This window comes from Spinacia oleracea, chromosome 3 (assembly GCF_020520425.1).
Source record: "Spinacia oleracea cultivar Varoflay chromosome 3, BTI_SOV_V1, whole genome shotgun sequence".
Classification (NCBI taxonomy): Eukaryota; Viridiplantae; Streptophyta; class Magnoliopsida; order Caryophyllales; family Amaranthaceae; genus Spinacia; species Spinacia oleracea.
Window position 1 is genome coordinate 4187971 of NC_079489.1, and position 16490 is coordinate 4204460.

Here is a 16490-nt window from a genome sequence, read left to right on the forward strand (position 1 = left end):
ATTTTGTAGTAGTGTATGTAAAAGCTATCTACTTTTTAGTAATAAAAATTTTCATTTTAATAAAAAACATTTCTTAAAAATTACTAATAATTTATAAAATTAATCATTTAACACTTTAAAATGTTTATCTATTAACTTTTTTTTAATAATATAAAAGTTAGAGAAAACTGGGTAAAAGTTTAGAGAAAACTGGATTAAAGTTATGTTGGTGCACAATAAATTTATTGTACAACTTGTGCACGCAAGACCTTCTGATTGGCAATAGTGTGATCAATGCAAATGATATTCAGACATGTAGAATCATAAAAGGAATTTTTTTTTTTACTTAGATCTAGCTTAAGGATCTACAGATTGATTGAGCACGAAAATGCAAACGGGTCAATCTTTGACATTAACCAACATTTTTGTATCCAATGTCAAAAAAAAAAAATACTTCATCTGTTCCGGAAATATTACACCATTTTATTTTTTATACTATTCACACTACGACTTTGGCCATTTTTTGTGATTCATATGTAAGAAAATAGTAGTCGGTAGGGTCATGTTAGATTCGTATCGATATATATTTTCTAAATATTAATTTTTTATAATTTTTACTTGCACACGATTTGAGATATGTTAAAAGTCAAAGTAATATAAGAGTAAAAGTCAATCGGTGCGATATTTCCGGAACAGGGGAGATATTAACTTTTTTATGTCTCCTTTTACATATCTTCATCAGTTCATCGTTGAAGGTTTCCTTACCCACGCCTCCCTACACCCAATGGTACGTTTTACACTCATTAACCTGGGTCGGATTGACCTGCGTAAGATTCCAGCCCGTAACAGGTTGCGTTTTTCTTATCTACCCAACAAAAGTTTTGGTTCCCAGTTCTCACCACTTCAACGAGCTCGAATTACGTTTAAATGTTTAATATCGCTGGTGAAATTTCTATTTGAGTATTAACTAATTTGAGTCAAAATTTACAAATAATCAAAATCGATAAAGTGAGCTGAAAAACACTTTTTGGAGCAACTAGCTCTAAGTGCTTCCGGATATAAGATGAATGTACTCCTTATCGAGCGATTTCCTTCAATATTGCATAAAGATCCAATAATTTCCAAAATACGTTATTTTCTAAGTTAATTCCCACCATACCGTCCACGTCAGCAAGGGAGAAAGAGAAGTAATATTTTTTTCCGGTTCAGCGTTGAACCGTCATCTCAAATGGCGGTTTTGTTTTAAAGCAAACCGCTACCTCAGATAGCGGTTTATACCATTAAACCGCCATCTGAGATGGCGGTTTGCTTTAAAACAAAACCGCTATTTCACTATAAGTTTTGATTTAAACTATATGCCACTATTTGAGATAGCGATTTACTGATTTAAACTATAATAAACCGCTATCTGAGATAGCGGTTTACTTATGTCAGCCGCTATCTGAGATAGCGGTTTACTTATGTCAGCCGCTATCTGAGATAGCGGTTTAGTGCCGCTTTGTTAAAAAAAAAAGACTGGTTTTAATGCTGACGTGGACGGTATGGAAGGAAAGTAGCGTACTTTGGGAATTTGACGTTCTTTAAACAATATTGAAGAAAGTCACTCCTCATCAACATGTTGTATACAAATATTTTCAGAGATATTATAGCTCAAACTTTGTTCTCACAATCGGATCTTGTCCATGTTTTTAATAACAAAATAAAACGTGCCATATAATATGGGACTAATGAGAGATTCATTCTCATGTCTAAATGTTTAATGCTATGCACGACAACAGTTTTTTGTTTTTTTTATTTCTCCCTGGCTTTCCCCCACAATACTGTCATTAGTTCATTACAGCAATTATCTGACACTATTTGATACATAAAATCCCACAAAATCCGGAAGATTATGTTCTAATCAACAAGGGTACTTGTTAATGTTGTTTAGAAGTACCTAATTAATGTAATGCCTCATGAACTTGATTATTAGTAGCTAATTTTGTTATGGTAGCAGTTTCACCTTACTGCTGAACTTAATTACGCGATTTTTCCTGCAGGTAAGCTAGCTCTTCCATTATCTAAGTCTGCTGTTAATGAAACAGTTGAATCAGTCATCTTCAAAATGTTTCTTTGTATGTGCTAATTATGTACTCATTTGTGAATGCAGAAAAAAGTTAGCTGAAACATAATGCAGAACCTGTGGACTGTATTCTGTGGTGAATCTGATTGCAGTAAAAACAGTTCTGACAATTCTTATAGTCCTCGGTTTTCGTTAGTTATTCATCCTTCTTCATGTGTCAACCATGCTTCCCTTATTTGCTTCAACATACTTCTTCTTGTAATCCTCTTATACAACTTCATCTGCAAATTTCTTTTCAAGAAAGTCAAGCTACAACCTCATAACAGACGACAGTTCTCTGTTCTGCAGATACTGTCAGCTGTTTTTAATGGTTGTCTTGGTCTTGTTTATATAGGATTTGGTATTTGGGTTTTGAAGAAAAAGTTCAAGAGTCATCATTCTCTTTCTCCAATTCATCCATGGATAATATTTTTCTTTCATTGAGTTACGTGGTTGTTGGTAGGACTAAAAACGAGCCTGAAACGAGAGCTTTTCCCAAAAGTCAGAATCCAAATCTTGTCCATTTTGGCTTTCCTCTATGCTGGAATTTTCGGGTTTCTGACACTTTTTACTGCCACAGTAAATCATGACATAGCAGTTAAAGGGGTGTTAGACATTCTCTCTTTTCTAGGAGCAAGTTTACTATTGTTGTGTACTAATGAGTACATTCCAACTGATGTAGATGAGATTCACAGTAGAAAATTTGGTTCAACTACTGCTCTATTTTCAAAAGCTGGGGTGTTCAGTAAGATGACATTCTGTTGGTTGAACCCTTTGATGAAACTGGGTAGAAAAAAGACTCTCAAGGAAGATGACTTACCCACATTAAGGGATGTAGACATGGCAAAATCTTGTTACTTGCAGTTTCTTGGTCAAAAGAACAAACATAAGCAGGCTTCAACACCTTCAGAAGACTCAGAATCCTCAATACTTTGGACAATTGTTGCATGTTATTGGAGGGAGATTCTCATGTCAGGTGTTTTCGCGCTTTTGAAGATACTTGCATTGTCAGCAGGGTCTCTTTTCCTCGACTCTTTCATTCAGGTAAGGGTGAGCTAAAAGTTATTGTACCCTGAATCGGAACCGGAACTTGTTACGAACCTGTTGCAACAGGTTCCGGTTCTCAATTTTTTGGAAGGGTATCCAGTTCACAGCAATCCTAATGAAGTACCCAAAATAAGGGACCAAGCCATGTAAAAATACTTCATATGCCCAAAATATAAAACAATCCAAGCTAATTTTAGAAAATATAAATATAGAATTATAATTTAAGCCCAAACTATAAAACAATCAAAGCCAAACCATAAAGCATATTTTTTTCCATTAAATTAGCAATAATTTATTTAAATTTTTAAAATAACAAACCGGTTTCGGCTCTTATTTTCAAGAACCAGTTGCAACAGGTTCTGGTTCCGGTTCTCATTTTAAGGAACCTGTTGTAACAGGTTCCGGTTCCGTTCCTGAATTTTTTTTTTTGACAGGATATGTTGTTCTCACCCCTACATTCAGGTTGCTGATGGTAAAGAAGCATTCAGATATGAAGGTTACGTTCTGGAAATTTCGATCTTCCTGACAAAGATCCTGGAATCTTTCTCACAAAGACAATGGTACTTCCAAACCAGATTGATTGGTCTTAAAGTAAGAACCATTCTCATAGCAGCTATTTACAAGAAGCAACTGAGACGATCAACTGTTGCAAAGAGAATCCACTCTGGTGGTATCATAATGAACTACATAAATGTTGATTCATATAGAATCGGGGAATTTCCTTTTTGGTTTCATCAAACTTGGACTACAAGCCTCCAACTTTGTTTTGCAATAGCTATTCTGATCCGTTCAGTCGGACTTGCAAGCATTGCATCATTAATAGTGATTATTTTAACCGTGATTTGCAACACCCCATTAGCCAAATTACAGCAGAAACACCAAAGGAAATTGATGGTTGTTCAAGATGAAAGACTGAAGGCTTTCTCAGAGGCTCTTGTGAACATGAAGGTGTTAAAAATGTATGCTTGGGAAACTCATTTCAAGAACAAAGTTGAGGAATTGAGGAAAGTTGAACATAAATATTTATCAGCAGTTTTGTTGCAAAAGGCATACAATACTTTCCTTTTCTGGACATCTCCTGTACTGGTGTCTTCTGCTACATTTGGTGCATGTTATTTACTAAAAAATCCTCTAAATGCCAGTAATGTTTTTACTTGTTGTTCCGGTGTTGTAAAGGTGGAAACAATGGGCTTCGAGTGAAGGTCCTTTCGTGTGTGTTGAAGATCTTGCTTGTTCGAATGAGTCGAGTCCGAATTTACCTGCCCAAGAGTAAAGTCACTAGCCTCGGGGGTGTTTCTGAGGAAAGCCCCTCCAATACCTAAGTAAGAACGATGCTCGGATTCTAGAGAGAAGTTCTCTAGAAGAGTAGTCTTAAGGCGATAAATTGGATGTACCTTGAGGTGTGAGCCTTGGCGACCTATTTATAGTGTTTGTGAAATAAATGCCCATAGGTCATTTATTGTTTTGTGGGCCTTGGGCCTTGGTTTGATGGCTGAATAGTGCTTTGTAATGTGGTGGGTTTGATGCTGTTGTTCTTGAGCCATTGGGATTTGGACTTAGTGGCCCAATTAATATTCAATTGGCCCAATTTCCTCAGATTTCCGAAGGTCTCGGCCAAATCTTTGACATGTTTCTCTTCCTTGATGCTTTTTACGATGGAATCGTCCACATAAACCTCGACGTTCCTCCCCTTCTGATCGGCGAAGACGTGATCAACTAGCCTTTGGTAGGTTGCGCCTGCGTTTTTTAGGCCGAAGGGCATCATTTTGTAGTTGAACACTCCTGCACTTGTGATGAATGTTGTCTACGCCCTGTCATCGGGATGCATGAACACTTGATGGTATCCTGAAAAGGCGTACAAGAAGCTGAGTAGTGCGTGGCCGCTTGTAGAGTCCACCAATTGGTCTATCCTCGGCAGGGGATAACAGTCTTTGGGGCAGGCTCGGTTCAGATCCGTGAAGTCCATGCACATTCGCCAAGAACCATTTGCTTTCTTGACCATTACCACGTTGGCCAACCATTTGGGGTACATGCGTGGCTCGATGAATCCAGCTTCTTGCAACTTCTTCACCTCTTCGACGATGGATTTGTTTTTCTCCGAGGAGTAATTCCTCTTATTCTGTTTGATTGGTCGAGCTTCAGCGTTGACGTCCAGCTTGTGACAAATCATCTTCGGATCTATCCCTGGCATGTCTGCTGCTGACCATGCAAAAATGTCTTTATGATCCCTGAGCAGTTGGATCAGATCGATTCGGATCCCCGAGCTTAGGACCTTACCTATTCGCACGCTCCTGTCTGAGTCGTCTTCGAGGAAGATATCCTCCATTTCTTGATCCGGCTCGGGAGATAGGGTTTCGGGACGAGCATCAACCTCCGCGGGTTTCACAGACTGCTCGTGTCTGCCTTTCTCCTCTTCGCCTCGTTCTCCTCTTTTGAGGGATCTTTATTTTATTCTTCAGCCTCGGAACAGTCTTCTAGCTTCGGCTTTCGGATGGCGGTGTGGCAGGTTCTTCTTGCCACCTCTTAGTCTCCTCTAATTCGTTCGGCGAATCCCGCGTCCGAGACGTAGATCATCAGCTGATGGTATGTGGATGGGATCGCTTGCATCTTGTGGATCATGGTTCGTCCCATGATGACATTGTAAACTGAGTCGCAATCCATCACTAGGAATTCGTCTTGAAGGGTTTTAGCTGCTTGGCCTTCGCCAACCGTAACTGGGAGGGTGATCTTTCCTCGGGGAATAGCTGCGGATCCGTTGAATCCGATCAAGGGATAGCTTACTTTGGTCAGCGACTCCTCTTATTCCTCGAGGATCAACTGCTCGGTGTACGTTATGGTTATTGAGGTCCATGGAAATTACCAGGGGATCGTCATGTTTGTACTGGACTCCGAAGCAATCATCGGCAGTGAAGGTCATGTTCGGGGGGTGCGGTTGGCTATCTCCCACGGCGCTGAAGTTCACTCGGTGGGAGAGAGCTCTCAGGTGTTTTTTGTTGGCGTGGCCAGACTTCTGCCCTCCGAACACCACCAGAATGTCGTTCTTTTTCTGCCCTGTGGCTTCGTAAACCCTTTTCTGGGATTGCTCCTGCGGTTTGCCGCTTGCGGCCTTTTCCTTTTCTTCCCTTCGGTCTAACAAGTATTGTTTTAGGTAGCCTCGGCGAACGAGGTCCTCAATGTTATCTTTCAGCGAGTTGCATTCCTCGGTGTGGTGACCGAAGTCATCGTGGAACTCGTACTATTTGTTCTTGTTTCTCCGAGCTGGGTTTGACTTGAGCTTCCCTGATAGCTTCCACTTCTCATCATTTCTGTGGAGGCTAAAAATTTCCTTTCGGGGAAGAGCTAGTGGAGTATAGTTGGTGTATTTGGGTTGAAGTTCACCCTTTCTCCCGTCTTTCTTCGGGCTCATATCTCTAGCTCCCACTTTCTCTTTCCCTTTTCTTGAGCTGCCCTCGGGCTTGCTCTGGTTTCCTTTTGTATCTCTCGGATCCGATGATCCTTTCAATCTTGCAGGAGCTTTGTTGAACTCTTCGATTCTGATGAATGCATCTTCTATTTGGAGCACGTCGACTATTTTGGAAGGGTTTTTCATCGAGAGTTTGTCACGGAATTTCCCCACCTGGAGTGCGTGCTTCAAAGCGAAGATGGCCACGTCTGGCTGCAAGTTTGGTATGTTGGTTGATTCCTTCATGAATCTGGCCATGAATTCTCTTAGACTTTCATCTCTTTCTTGTTGGATGGAGGTCAATTCTGTTGTAGTTCGTTCGGGGCGATTGTTGCTCACGAACTATGTGCAGAACCTCTTCTTCAGCTTCTTCCAGCTTTTGATCGATCCCTTCGGCAGCGATCTGAACCATTCTCCCGCCACTCTGGTCAGCGTGGTTGGGAAGTATTTGCACCAACATGCTTCGGAGTAGGGGCTCAGGAACATTTGATGCTCGTAGGAGATGATATGATCCATCGGATCTGTGGTTCCGTTGTACGTCAGGTGCGCTGGCAGTCTGACCTTTGGGATTTCTTCCATGATCAGCTCATCCGAGAATGGGGATGACGTTGGGGTCATGATCCTTTTCCCGAGTCTAGCCCTAATGCCTTCGCTTGCCGGGGTTCTGTTATTAGAACGTTCGGGCATACGACGGGGGCTAGGGGTTCGATCATGCCTTCTACTTCTTCTTCGTTCTCGGCTACTGACCTCGGGTCGTTCGCATAATCATGAGAGATTTAATTATCTCCATAAAACATGGAGAATAACCACAAAGAATAATTCATCAAAACCAGAAAAATAGAGGTTACATATGACTTAGTGGAGGAATCAAAACAAACCAAGGAAGCCAAAGGATTCAAAGGAATCCAATGACCATCATCAATAGACTTAAGTATGATTATGAAGAGTTTAAATAACCTCCTTAATCAAGGGGATCATCAAACAACTTAACTCAACATAATTGGAACAATTAAGTCACTCAAAATATCAACAAAAAGGTTGTTTACAAAAGGAAGCCCAAGGAAGCAAAACTAAAGTCCAAAAAACGTCTTTTTACGTCTTTTGCATTTCGCCCGATCCACCGCCCGATCGGGCACCCACCGTCCGATCGGGTGACAACCGCCCGGTCGGGCGAATTACTCGTCCATTTTTTCCTTTGAACGCGCGCCCGATCGGGCGCAATCCGCCCGATGACCATCGGGCGGACTACTTTTTCAAGCTGTACTTCCAACAATCCCCCACTAAAGATAGAAAAAGAAATGATGAAAAGAAGATGAATTTTTAGGCATAAGAGGACCTTAATACATAACATTTGGTGTTACATAAAGTAAATTGAAACCAAATGATTAGTGAAGTGGAACTATGACTCACAAACCCAAGGGTGGATGAACCTTGAAACCCTCAAGTTCTTGATCAAAGAGTGGACTAACCTTGAAACTCTAAGATTTAAGCCACGCCCCCACAACACATACCTTACTCCAAAGATCATGTGGACTCCGCCAAGTGTACGCGTTTTAAGCCATGCGTTTACCTTAGATCTCATGGAAGCTCTAGGAAACAGCCCAAGTTTCCATAGAAGATGGCGAGTCTTCACAACCATGTAGGTGAATCTTCAAGTGCTTCTCAAAATAGCACTTAGTCAATAGGGTTAAAATATGTTCACTTTTAGTGAACCATCAAGAGCTACCTCGTAGCTATATCAACCCCCACAAGACCATAGATTCATTAAGAACATAATATAATATTCAACCTCTCAAATAATTTAGTTGGTAAATCCACAAGTTGAATGCGTCCATTTCAATATGTTAGATTCATTAAGAGTTTATGCAACTCAACCCTCATACAAACGGTGGTTCTCTTCAAAGTGCATCTCTACTAGCACCTTACCATTAAGAGTTCAAAAACTCAACCTCATCAAAGCATTACAACATATGTCATAGGGATAAACAAGTAATGCTTGTTAATTTACTCAAATGGGCATAAAGCCTATCCCCCTCGACATTTCAATCTTCAAGGATCATCATAAGCCCCAATTAAGTATTCTTACCATAATGCGTACCTTGCATTTCAATTTCCGTTAGAAATATAACCACGAGAAAGGATAATATATGATTACTCAAAAGCACACATGGTTTAGAAATCATAAAACAATTTGTTCTTGGTTAAACAAATTAAAATTGATGGGACACTTTTGTATAACTCTCTTTTACAAAAATTAAAGTATGATCCTCAAGATCAACATAGCATCTCTTAGTGAAAGCACTTTATCAATATCAACCTCTATAATTCGCATCGAAAACTTCAAAGTAACATACCTTGAAAATAATGCAAATGAAGACCGTTATACCTTATCCATGGTACTTTGGAAAAATGAAGTAAACTCACATTCATTATAAAATTTGTGAAAATAAAACCAAGTCAATTATTTCACAGAAATTTCGCAAATACTTTCTATGTCAAAATACCAACAATACATATCATTATCATAGTGGAAAACATATTAGAATACACTACCTAAATAACGTTTTAGGTCCTTTTAAAGGTTGGTGCTAAATAGTACATTCCACACACCCACAAATGATATGATTTTATATTTCACAAAACTTCTCAAAAATTTAAGAAAATGGCTTACTATGAAAACCAAACATTTGTTTTCATATATTACTCAAAACCATTTAATTAAATAATACTTTCAACTTTCAAGGGAGAAGACTTGGAATTCAATAAAGGTTTGAAACTCAATATTCAACATGTGATATAAAACTAATTTGAGCACATCACCGACATATAGAGTAAAACAACCAAATATATTATCACCTTGGAAAACAAAGAATTGAAATTCTCCACACAAGTCATTACTCATAAACTATGAGAATTAAAATTCTACACAATCAATATGCATCAAGATATTGATAAGGTACATGTACCATTACAAAGGTGATAACCTCAATACAAATAATGAATTCCATAAACACATAATTCTTATCCTCAAACATGGGAACTCACAACTCATGGTTTTACCACTTAGAACAATCACTTTACATACCTTTGGTAAAAAGAGCATGCAATATAGAAATAAAAGCCAAATCGCCAAAAATCCAAGTGATATAAAACTTGTTCCCAAAATAATAAGAATCACAAATCTCAATCCCTTAATTTGATAAGGTTCTCCCAAAAATCAAGTACGACCTTGAAACTTCTAATAACCATCCGGTGAATAGTCAACAAAACCTTTCAAGAAAACATCTAGATATCCACATTCCTTAGGTAGGTTGCGAAACTCTTAAGTAAGTTTAACTTACTCCTAATAGTTCCCTCTCAAAGGTTAACGACAAAAATTCTCCATTGACAAATCACGGAATTAAGGTCTTACTCATAGGAATTGAAAACACAACATAAATTCAAGACATACATAAAAACGTCTTTAGCATAACGGGCAATCCTCATGCTTTCAAGGCAAAATACTAGAATAAGAATAAGAATGTGTTTAGGAAATCGTTGCGCCGTGGTAACCAAACCACTGCCTTGAAAACGAGATTTGGTGCAACCGGGGTGCCAATTGTATTCACCGATTCGTTCCCTAAGTTTTACACAACCCTCATCACACAAAGACACTTTTGGGTGATGAGATGGAGCCACATTAACTTATGCCCAAAAGAAGGAAAGGAGAGGAGAGAAATAGATGACAAGAGTAAACTTTTCTTATGTCTCATTTCCAAGAATGAAAGAACTTATATATATAATATTCCAATCAAGAAGATAAGGAAGCTCTAAGGTTTTGGGAAAACCAACCACCAAAAGAAGTCCAAAGATCTAAAGAGATCAATGACCATAAAGAATAATAAAATCACTCATAATCATGAGAGATTTAATTATCTCCATAAAACATGGAGAATAACCACAAAGAATAATTCATCAAAACCAGAAAAATAGAGGTTACATATGACTTAGTGGAGGAATCAAAACAAACCAAGGAAGCCAAAGGATTCAAAGGAATCCAATGACCATCATCAATAGACTTAAGTATGATTATGAAGAGTTTAAATAACCTCCTTAATCAAGGGGATCATCAAACAACTTAACTCAACATAATTGGAACAATTAAGTCACTCAAAATATCAACAAAAAGGTTGTTTGCAAAAGGAAGCCCAAGGAAGCAAAACTAAAGTCCAAAAAACGTCTTTTTACGTCTTATTGCATTTCGCCCGATCCACCGCCCGGTCGGGCGACAACCGCCAGATCATAACCGATCTGTACAAATCACGTACATCGGTACCGATATATCTAGATCAGAACCGATTTATTTTGATCATGTCCAGAAAACCAATATGTTAAGATCAGAACCGGTAAGATCAAATCATGTCTAGATTTAACGGATCTGTATAATCATGTCCAGATCAAAATCGACATATAGAACTGATATTCAGAATAAAACCGATATGTACAATTCAGATAAGAATCGAATAATACAAGGGCAAAGAACCGATCATGTACAGATCTAAACCAATAATACAAGGGCAAAGAAGTCCATCCACTAAAGGATAAGGATAGGGTATCCCCTAAAAAAAAGAGCAAAAAGTAATAAGGAGGGCATTCTAGGTATCCTAAGCATATTGTGTAAGTCAGTAAATTGATTGATTATAAATATGGTGTTAGTTAGGGTCTTTCAGGAAGTATTTCAGAAAAGCGTAATTACGGAGTGAGATTCTCGATTGTTCGTGTTCATCATCGATTTGGTTTGCAAATTTAGATAATTTTAGGTTGAGACTACAGATCGAAAGTGAAAGATGGCGTTATCTTTCGACGGTGCGATGTCGTTATCTTTCGACGGTGCGATGTCGTTGGACGATCAACTGGCGGTGGAATTCGAAGGACTTGAGGCCCGGTATGATATCATATTCTGTTGCTATGTTTTATTGTAATTCATAAGCAATTTAGATAGTCGATTTTGCTCTAAAATTAATAAATAAACAAAATTCAATTGATTTTGATTTTGATTTTGATTTTGATTCTAGGGTTTGAGACTTTTGGGTATTTTAATTTAATTTTGATTCTAGGGTTTGTTTGTTTGATTTTCAAAAGTAGTAACGAAGCAATTTAGATGTCGATTTTGCTCTAAAATTAATGAATAAAAAAATTCAATTGATTTTGATTCTAGGGTTTGAAAGTTTTGGGTATTTTAATTTTATTTTGATATAGGGTTTGTTTGTTTTGATTTTCAAAAATAGTAACTAATTATATTGCGTTTGTTTGTTTTGAATTACGCAAGCAGTGAAAGTGAAAGTATTGTTGATTCTTCGCTACCGTGGGAAGAGCAATGGGCCATACTTGATAAGGAAATTGAAAAACATATGTCCTAGTAAGAAATTCTTTAAATTTCCAATTGTTTAGCTAGGGTAATTAAGTTTATTCTTTAAATTTCCAATTGTTTGATTCTAGCCGTTCTGAGCTGTTTCCCCACTGGATTGCTCCGTATGATATCCCTCCTGGGCGCCCCAACTGCTGTGTCCTTGCTTACGATGATGCCCGTAAGGATGAAGTTACACCTGTAGCAACCGACCTCGTCTTGCCTGCCTATAACAAACAAAATGTAATGTAACTAATTTACTAATTTAATATGTTATGAGTTACGTTTTTTTTGTAAGTAATTTACTAATTTAATTTGTTGATGGCTACTAATAACTAATAAGTAATAATATGGGTTGCAGGGCACTGACTATGAACTTGTTGATTGTCTTGATTGTGTTTTTACTCCGCATGGGAAATATATTCTTCATTGCAACTTCACTGCCAAGCCTAAAGAAGCTCCCTTGAAGGCTGGTGATTTTTCCACTAAGTTGTTCTTTGCTGATATACAGCAGGATCCTAAGGGAAATTTGGTGCCTGCTACTTATTCTATGTTGGACGGTGGTGAGTTTCTTTTATTTTTTTTATTTTTTTTTTAATTTGTGATGATATTGTTAGAAATATCTAAATGAATGATCCTTTAATTTTCCCACTATATATATATATATATTATATCTACTGATCTGATATTTTTTGTGAAAATTGGGTGATATGAGAAATGGGATATTCATAATTAAATTATGGAGTTAGAACCATATCAGTCAAATAATCCTTCTCATGTTCAGTAATATCAGTATACCAATGGTGATTACTTTTGCTGTTGTATTATTATTCTCTACTGTACTTTCTTTTGCAAATTAAGTGAAGATTTGACTGAATTGATGACATGATGTCTTATGTACCATTGACATCAAGTAAAAACCTTTGGACCTTGGGATTTTAATCTGCCAGTATCTTGCTTGTTAGTTTTCTGCTAGAACAGAGCAATATTTTATTGGATTTCTTTTGTATATAGCAATCTACACATTAACTGAACAAGCATTATACTATTTAACTGAACAAGCATTATACTATTTGACGAAGGAACCCATTGAAATTCTTTGAAAGTGATTTCATTTTAATTGTCAAAGTAGAAAGAATTATTGTTGGCAATTTGTGATGATATTGTTTAGATGTTAATTTTCTTGAGCTTTTTTCAGGTGTGAATACCAAGCTCGGCTGTGAATTGTGTCCCGACGTGATTGCTCATCCAACCTCTGGACCTGATGAAGGGCTCATATTTTTAAAGCTCAGGCTCAGTCCTTTCTTTATGCGGACGGCCAAGAATACTTGTTGAGTGCCATTTCAACTCCTCGCAATTCTCGTTGTGTAGTACTCCGTATTATTCAAGTTTAATCCTTGGCTTTGTCTGTGTTGAGGGTACTTTCTGTAATTTGGTGTTAATTTAACTGAATTGAGTTTGTATTAGTGTTTTTAAACCAAACAAGGTACCAAACATTCCCCCATACATTTCTTTTGTTGGGGTTTTTATGTAATATTAATTTAGTAATATGTCCTTGTGATGATAGCTTCATATTAGATGTTCGGATTTATAAATTGCTAAAAAACTACTTATATTGGTTAGTAGCTAAACTTTAGGTTATTTACTGAGAATGCATACCAATGATGTATTTGCCTAGTGGTTAAGAAGCTGGCCTGTGTACAATAGGTCTCAGGTTCGAATTTCCCCGCCCCCATTTGTTATTTATATTGCTCTTGTGGTTCATTTGCACACAAAAAAACTTATTGAACATGCATCTGAATCGTTTATGATATTATCATAATCAATGGATCCCCAATTACTTGTGATATGACAATCAATTACTCACAAGTAAAGATTCAAAACCATATAACCAAAGCTGTGGTTGAGAGGTTTCGAAGAGGCGATCTCCTCACCTCCTTTGACACCATGGGAAGACCTTGAAAGAACCATGGCAAATCTTCTGGAAAACAACCGAATAAGAATAAGGATGCTCTCACTAAGCCTATTAGTCGTGCATCCTCGAAGAACACTCAACCCCCATCAATGGCGGATGATGATGCAATTTCGGAGGGTTCGATTTCAGACCCGGACCCGAGATTATTGGAACCTGAAATCAAATAGGAGTTTTAATTTCATAAATCTAACTAATCCCTCTGGTTTGATCGGCATACAGTTTTAAGCAATTTAATTGACTTGTTAATTTACTCCATATTATGTGGTAGTTGATAGTGATTTTTTTTTTTAATATAGTTAGTGGGAAATGTGTCAAATAAAGGTAGAGTTGTATCTAAACCATACATTTTAAAATCAATGACTCAAATTGATATGCTTCCATCAATCATCAATGAGGTTTCTTAATTTACCTTTTGATTTTTTTTTTTTTGCCAAACAATTTACCTTTTGATTAAGATACGGAAAAAGGAAGGGGCTTACTAAATCTCGCCCTAGTATTGCTCACATCTCTATATTACTGCCCTATTAAATGACCAACTACCCTTTTTATGTTTCTTCCATCTTTTACACTTTGTACCCCATTTTCATTAACATATAATCAATCATTAATAGACTAATCAAATAAATAATTATTACTCCACATTTTTCCGAATTCAACATTAAATTACAAAACACTAATTAAAATCACAAATAAAAATTGACAATTTTTTTTTTTTAATAACATGGAGACTTCCACAGTATGAGCTTCTACCGTGGTAGAGACTTCTTTTGCTTGAGCTCCTACCATGGTATGAGCTCAAACAGCAGAAGTCTCAACCATGGTAGAAGCTCAAATCGTGGAAGTCTTCGTAAGTTTTGTTATACAAAAGAACAAACTTTATAACATGGAGGCTTCTACAATTTGAGCTTCCGGATGGTGGACATGGTGGAGACTTCTTCTGTTTGAGTTTCAACCATGGTGGAGACTTCTGCTGTTTAAGCTTTCACCATGGTGCAAGCTCAAACTGAAAAAGCCTATGTGAAGTACCATTTTTTTACAAAAAAATATTAATTAGATTTTTATTATTGAGAGAACCAAATTAATTTCTATTATTTTTATTATTATTATTTATTATTAACCGGATTGATATTTATTATTATCATTAACTAAAATTCGATTATTTTTTTTGAACACGCGGACTTCTTCATTTAGAGCTTGGTCCATGTTTGAGACTTCTGCGCTTTAAGCTTTTACCGTGGACGGAGCTTAAAACGCAGAATCCTCTACCATGGACCAAGCTCAAAACGAAGAAGTCTAAATTTCTTTAAAATATTGTTTTTAAATTTTGGATTTTTATTAAATTTATGAACCAAATTCATTAAATTTTAAAAATACATTAACTAAATTTATTAACAAGTTTGATGGGGAGATTAAGAGTGAGGTGGGGGTAAAATGGGGGAGAGAGAAAGCTAAAATAGTCAAGGGTATTTAGTAAATATATAGGGCGGGTGAGTAATAATGGGGCGGGAGTTTAGCGCTCCACGAAAGGAAGGAATGAAGAAATTGGGTATGTGAGTCGCACGTGAGAGTCGTTACCTGAGGTAGCAGGTAAACCGTAAACATTGTCAAATGGACCGATTTTGTAAAATGGTTTTATAGTTTGATTCATCATTAGTTAATTGATAGGTAAGACTGTTTACAGAAAATCGCTCATAATTGAGATTATTTTTATCAATTTTACTTTTAGTTTTTTGGAGTATTAAACATGAATAAAAATATTTTGTGTACAGGAAAATGCCAAAATTTTCTTACCTTTGAGTACCCAAGTCTTTGGCATAATTATGTTCATCCAAACACATTAATTACTAATTTGTTGTTTGTTTTTCACATATGAAACTAATTTGTTCTTTGTTTTTTCTTTACTACGGAGTACCATTTCCATCACAAACTACAAGTCATCCTCCAAAATTATTATGGAGAACTTCATACCTTACAGACCCCGGTTGCAATAAGGGAAAATGCTAGGAGTACACATGGTGTGCAAGAGCATCTTGCACACCACCACTCATATTTAGACACCTCAAATAATCCACTTAAAAAATAGAGGGAAAGCAAAACTAAAAAGGAGATTTTGGGCGGTATATTTTCACACAGATTTGCGCCATAACACTCTGCTGAGCGGGATAATTTGGTTGAGCGCCAAAAATATCACCTCTTTCATCTTCTACGTTTTTTATTTCTGCCATTAATAACCAGAAAAATCTTTCCTTCCTTTTCTTTTTTTTCATCGACTCTTTCCTTCGTTCAAATCAAATTACCAATTCTTTCAAATCAAATTACCAATTCATCGATTTTCCCCCAAATTCTCTGCTTCATTTTTTTCTCAAATTGGCTCGAATTCGATTAATTAGGGATTAAATTTTCCCAATTATATTTTTTTTTCTCAAACTGGGCTTGAATTCGATTAATTAGGGATTCAATTTTCCCAATTATCTTCTAATTTTACTCACATATCTTCTCTCAAACCTTGAATCAAATGATTTTTTATTCTTGGGTTTATCCCCAAATTTTAGGGTTTCTC

General features: G+C 36.9%; 2 protein-coding genes across 3 annotated transcripts; both read left to right on the forward strand.

Annotated features, from left to right (window-relative positions):
• The first annotated feature begins 2149 nt into the window (after positions 1-2149).
• On the forward strand, positions 2150-4327 carry LOC130470750 (ABC transporter C family member 10-like). The gene is made up of 3 exons (XM_056841267.1): positions 2150-2441; positions 2544-3124; positions 3590-4327. Exons 1-3 carry the CDS (start codon positions 2150-2152, stop codon positions 4325-4327), a joined length of 1611 nt encoding a protein of 536 aa, XP_056697245.1.
• Positions 4328-11229: 6902 nt separating this feature from the next.
• Positions 11230-13505, forward strand: LOC110779419 (uncharacterized). 2 transcript variants are annotated; one of them, XM_056838372.1, is made up of 5 exons: positions 11230-11493; positions 11878-11967; positions 12048-12198; positions 12317-12518; positions 13154-13505. In XM_056838372.1, exons 1-5 carry the CDS (start codon positions 11396-11398, stop codon positions 13288-13290), a joined length of 678 nt encoding a protein of 225 aa, XP_056694350.1. In that variant the 5' UTR covers positions 11230-11395; the 3' UTR covers positions 13291-13505. The 2 variants fall into 2 exon arrangements, with proteins under 2 accessions (XP_056694350.1, XP_056694351.1); XM_056838373.1 differs by having other exon boundaries at positions 11233-11493; positions 11881-11967.
• The last annotated feature ends 2985 nt before the right edge of the window (positions 13506-16490 follow it).

Bases quoted from the DNA above. Each gene is read 5' to 3' on its own strand.
- LOC130470750 (XM_056841267.1), top strand. From the start codon at position 2,150: ATGCAGAACCTGTGGACTGTATTCTGTGGTGAATCTGATTGCAGTAAA. The intron at 2,442-2,543 runs GTATTTGGGTTT...GGTTGTTGGTAG, and splicing joins TCTTGTTTATATAGGATTTG to GACTAAAAACGAGCCTGAAA. The intron at 3,125-3,589 runs GTAAGGGTGAGC...CCCTACATTCAG, and splicing joins TCCTCGACTCTTTCATTCAG to GTTGCTGATGGTAAAGAAGC.
- LOC110779419 (XM_056838372.1), top strand. From the start codon at position 11,396: ATGGCGTTATCTTTCGACGGTGCGATGTCGTTATCTTTCGACGGTGCG. The intron at 11,494-11,877 runs GTATGATATCAT...GAATTACGCAAG, and splicing joins TTCGAAGGACTTGAGGCCCG to CAGTGAAAGTGAAAGTATTG. The intron at 12,199-12,316 runs GTAATGTAACTA...TATGGGTTGCAG, and splicing joins CTGCCTATAACAAACAAAAT to GGCACTGACTATGAACTTGT.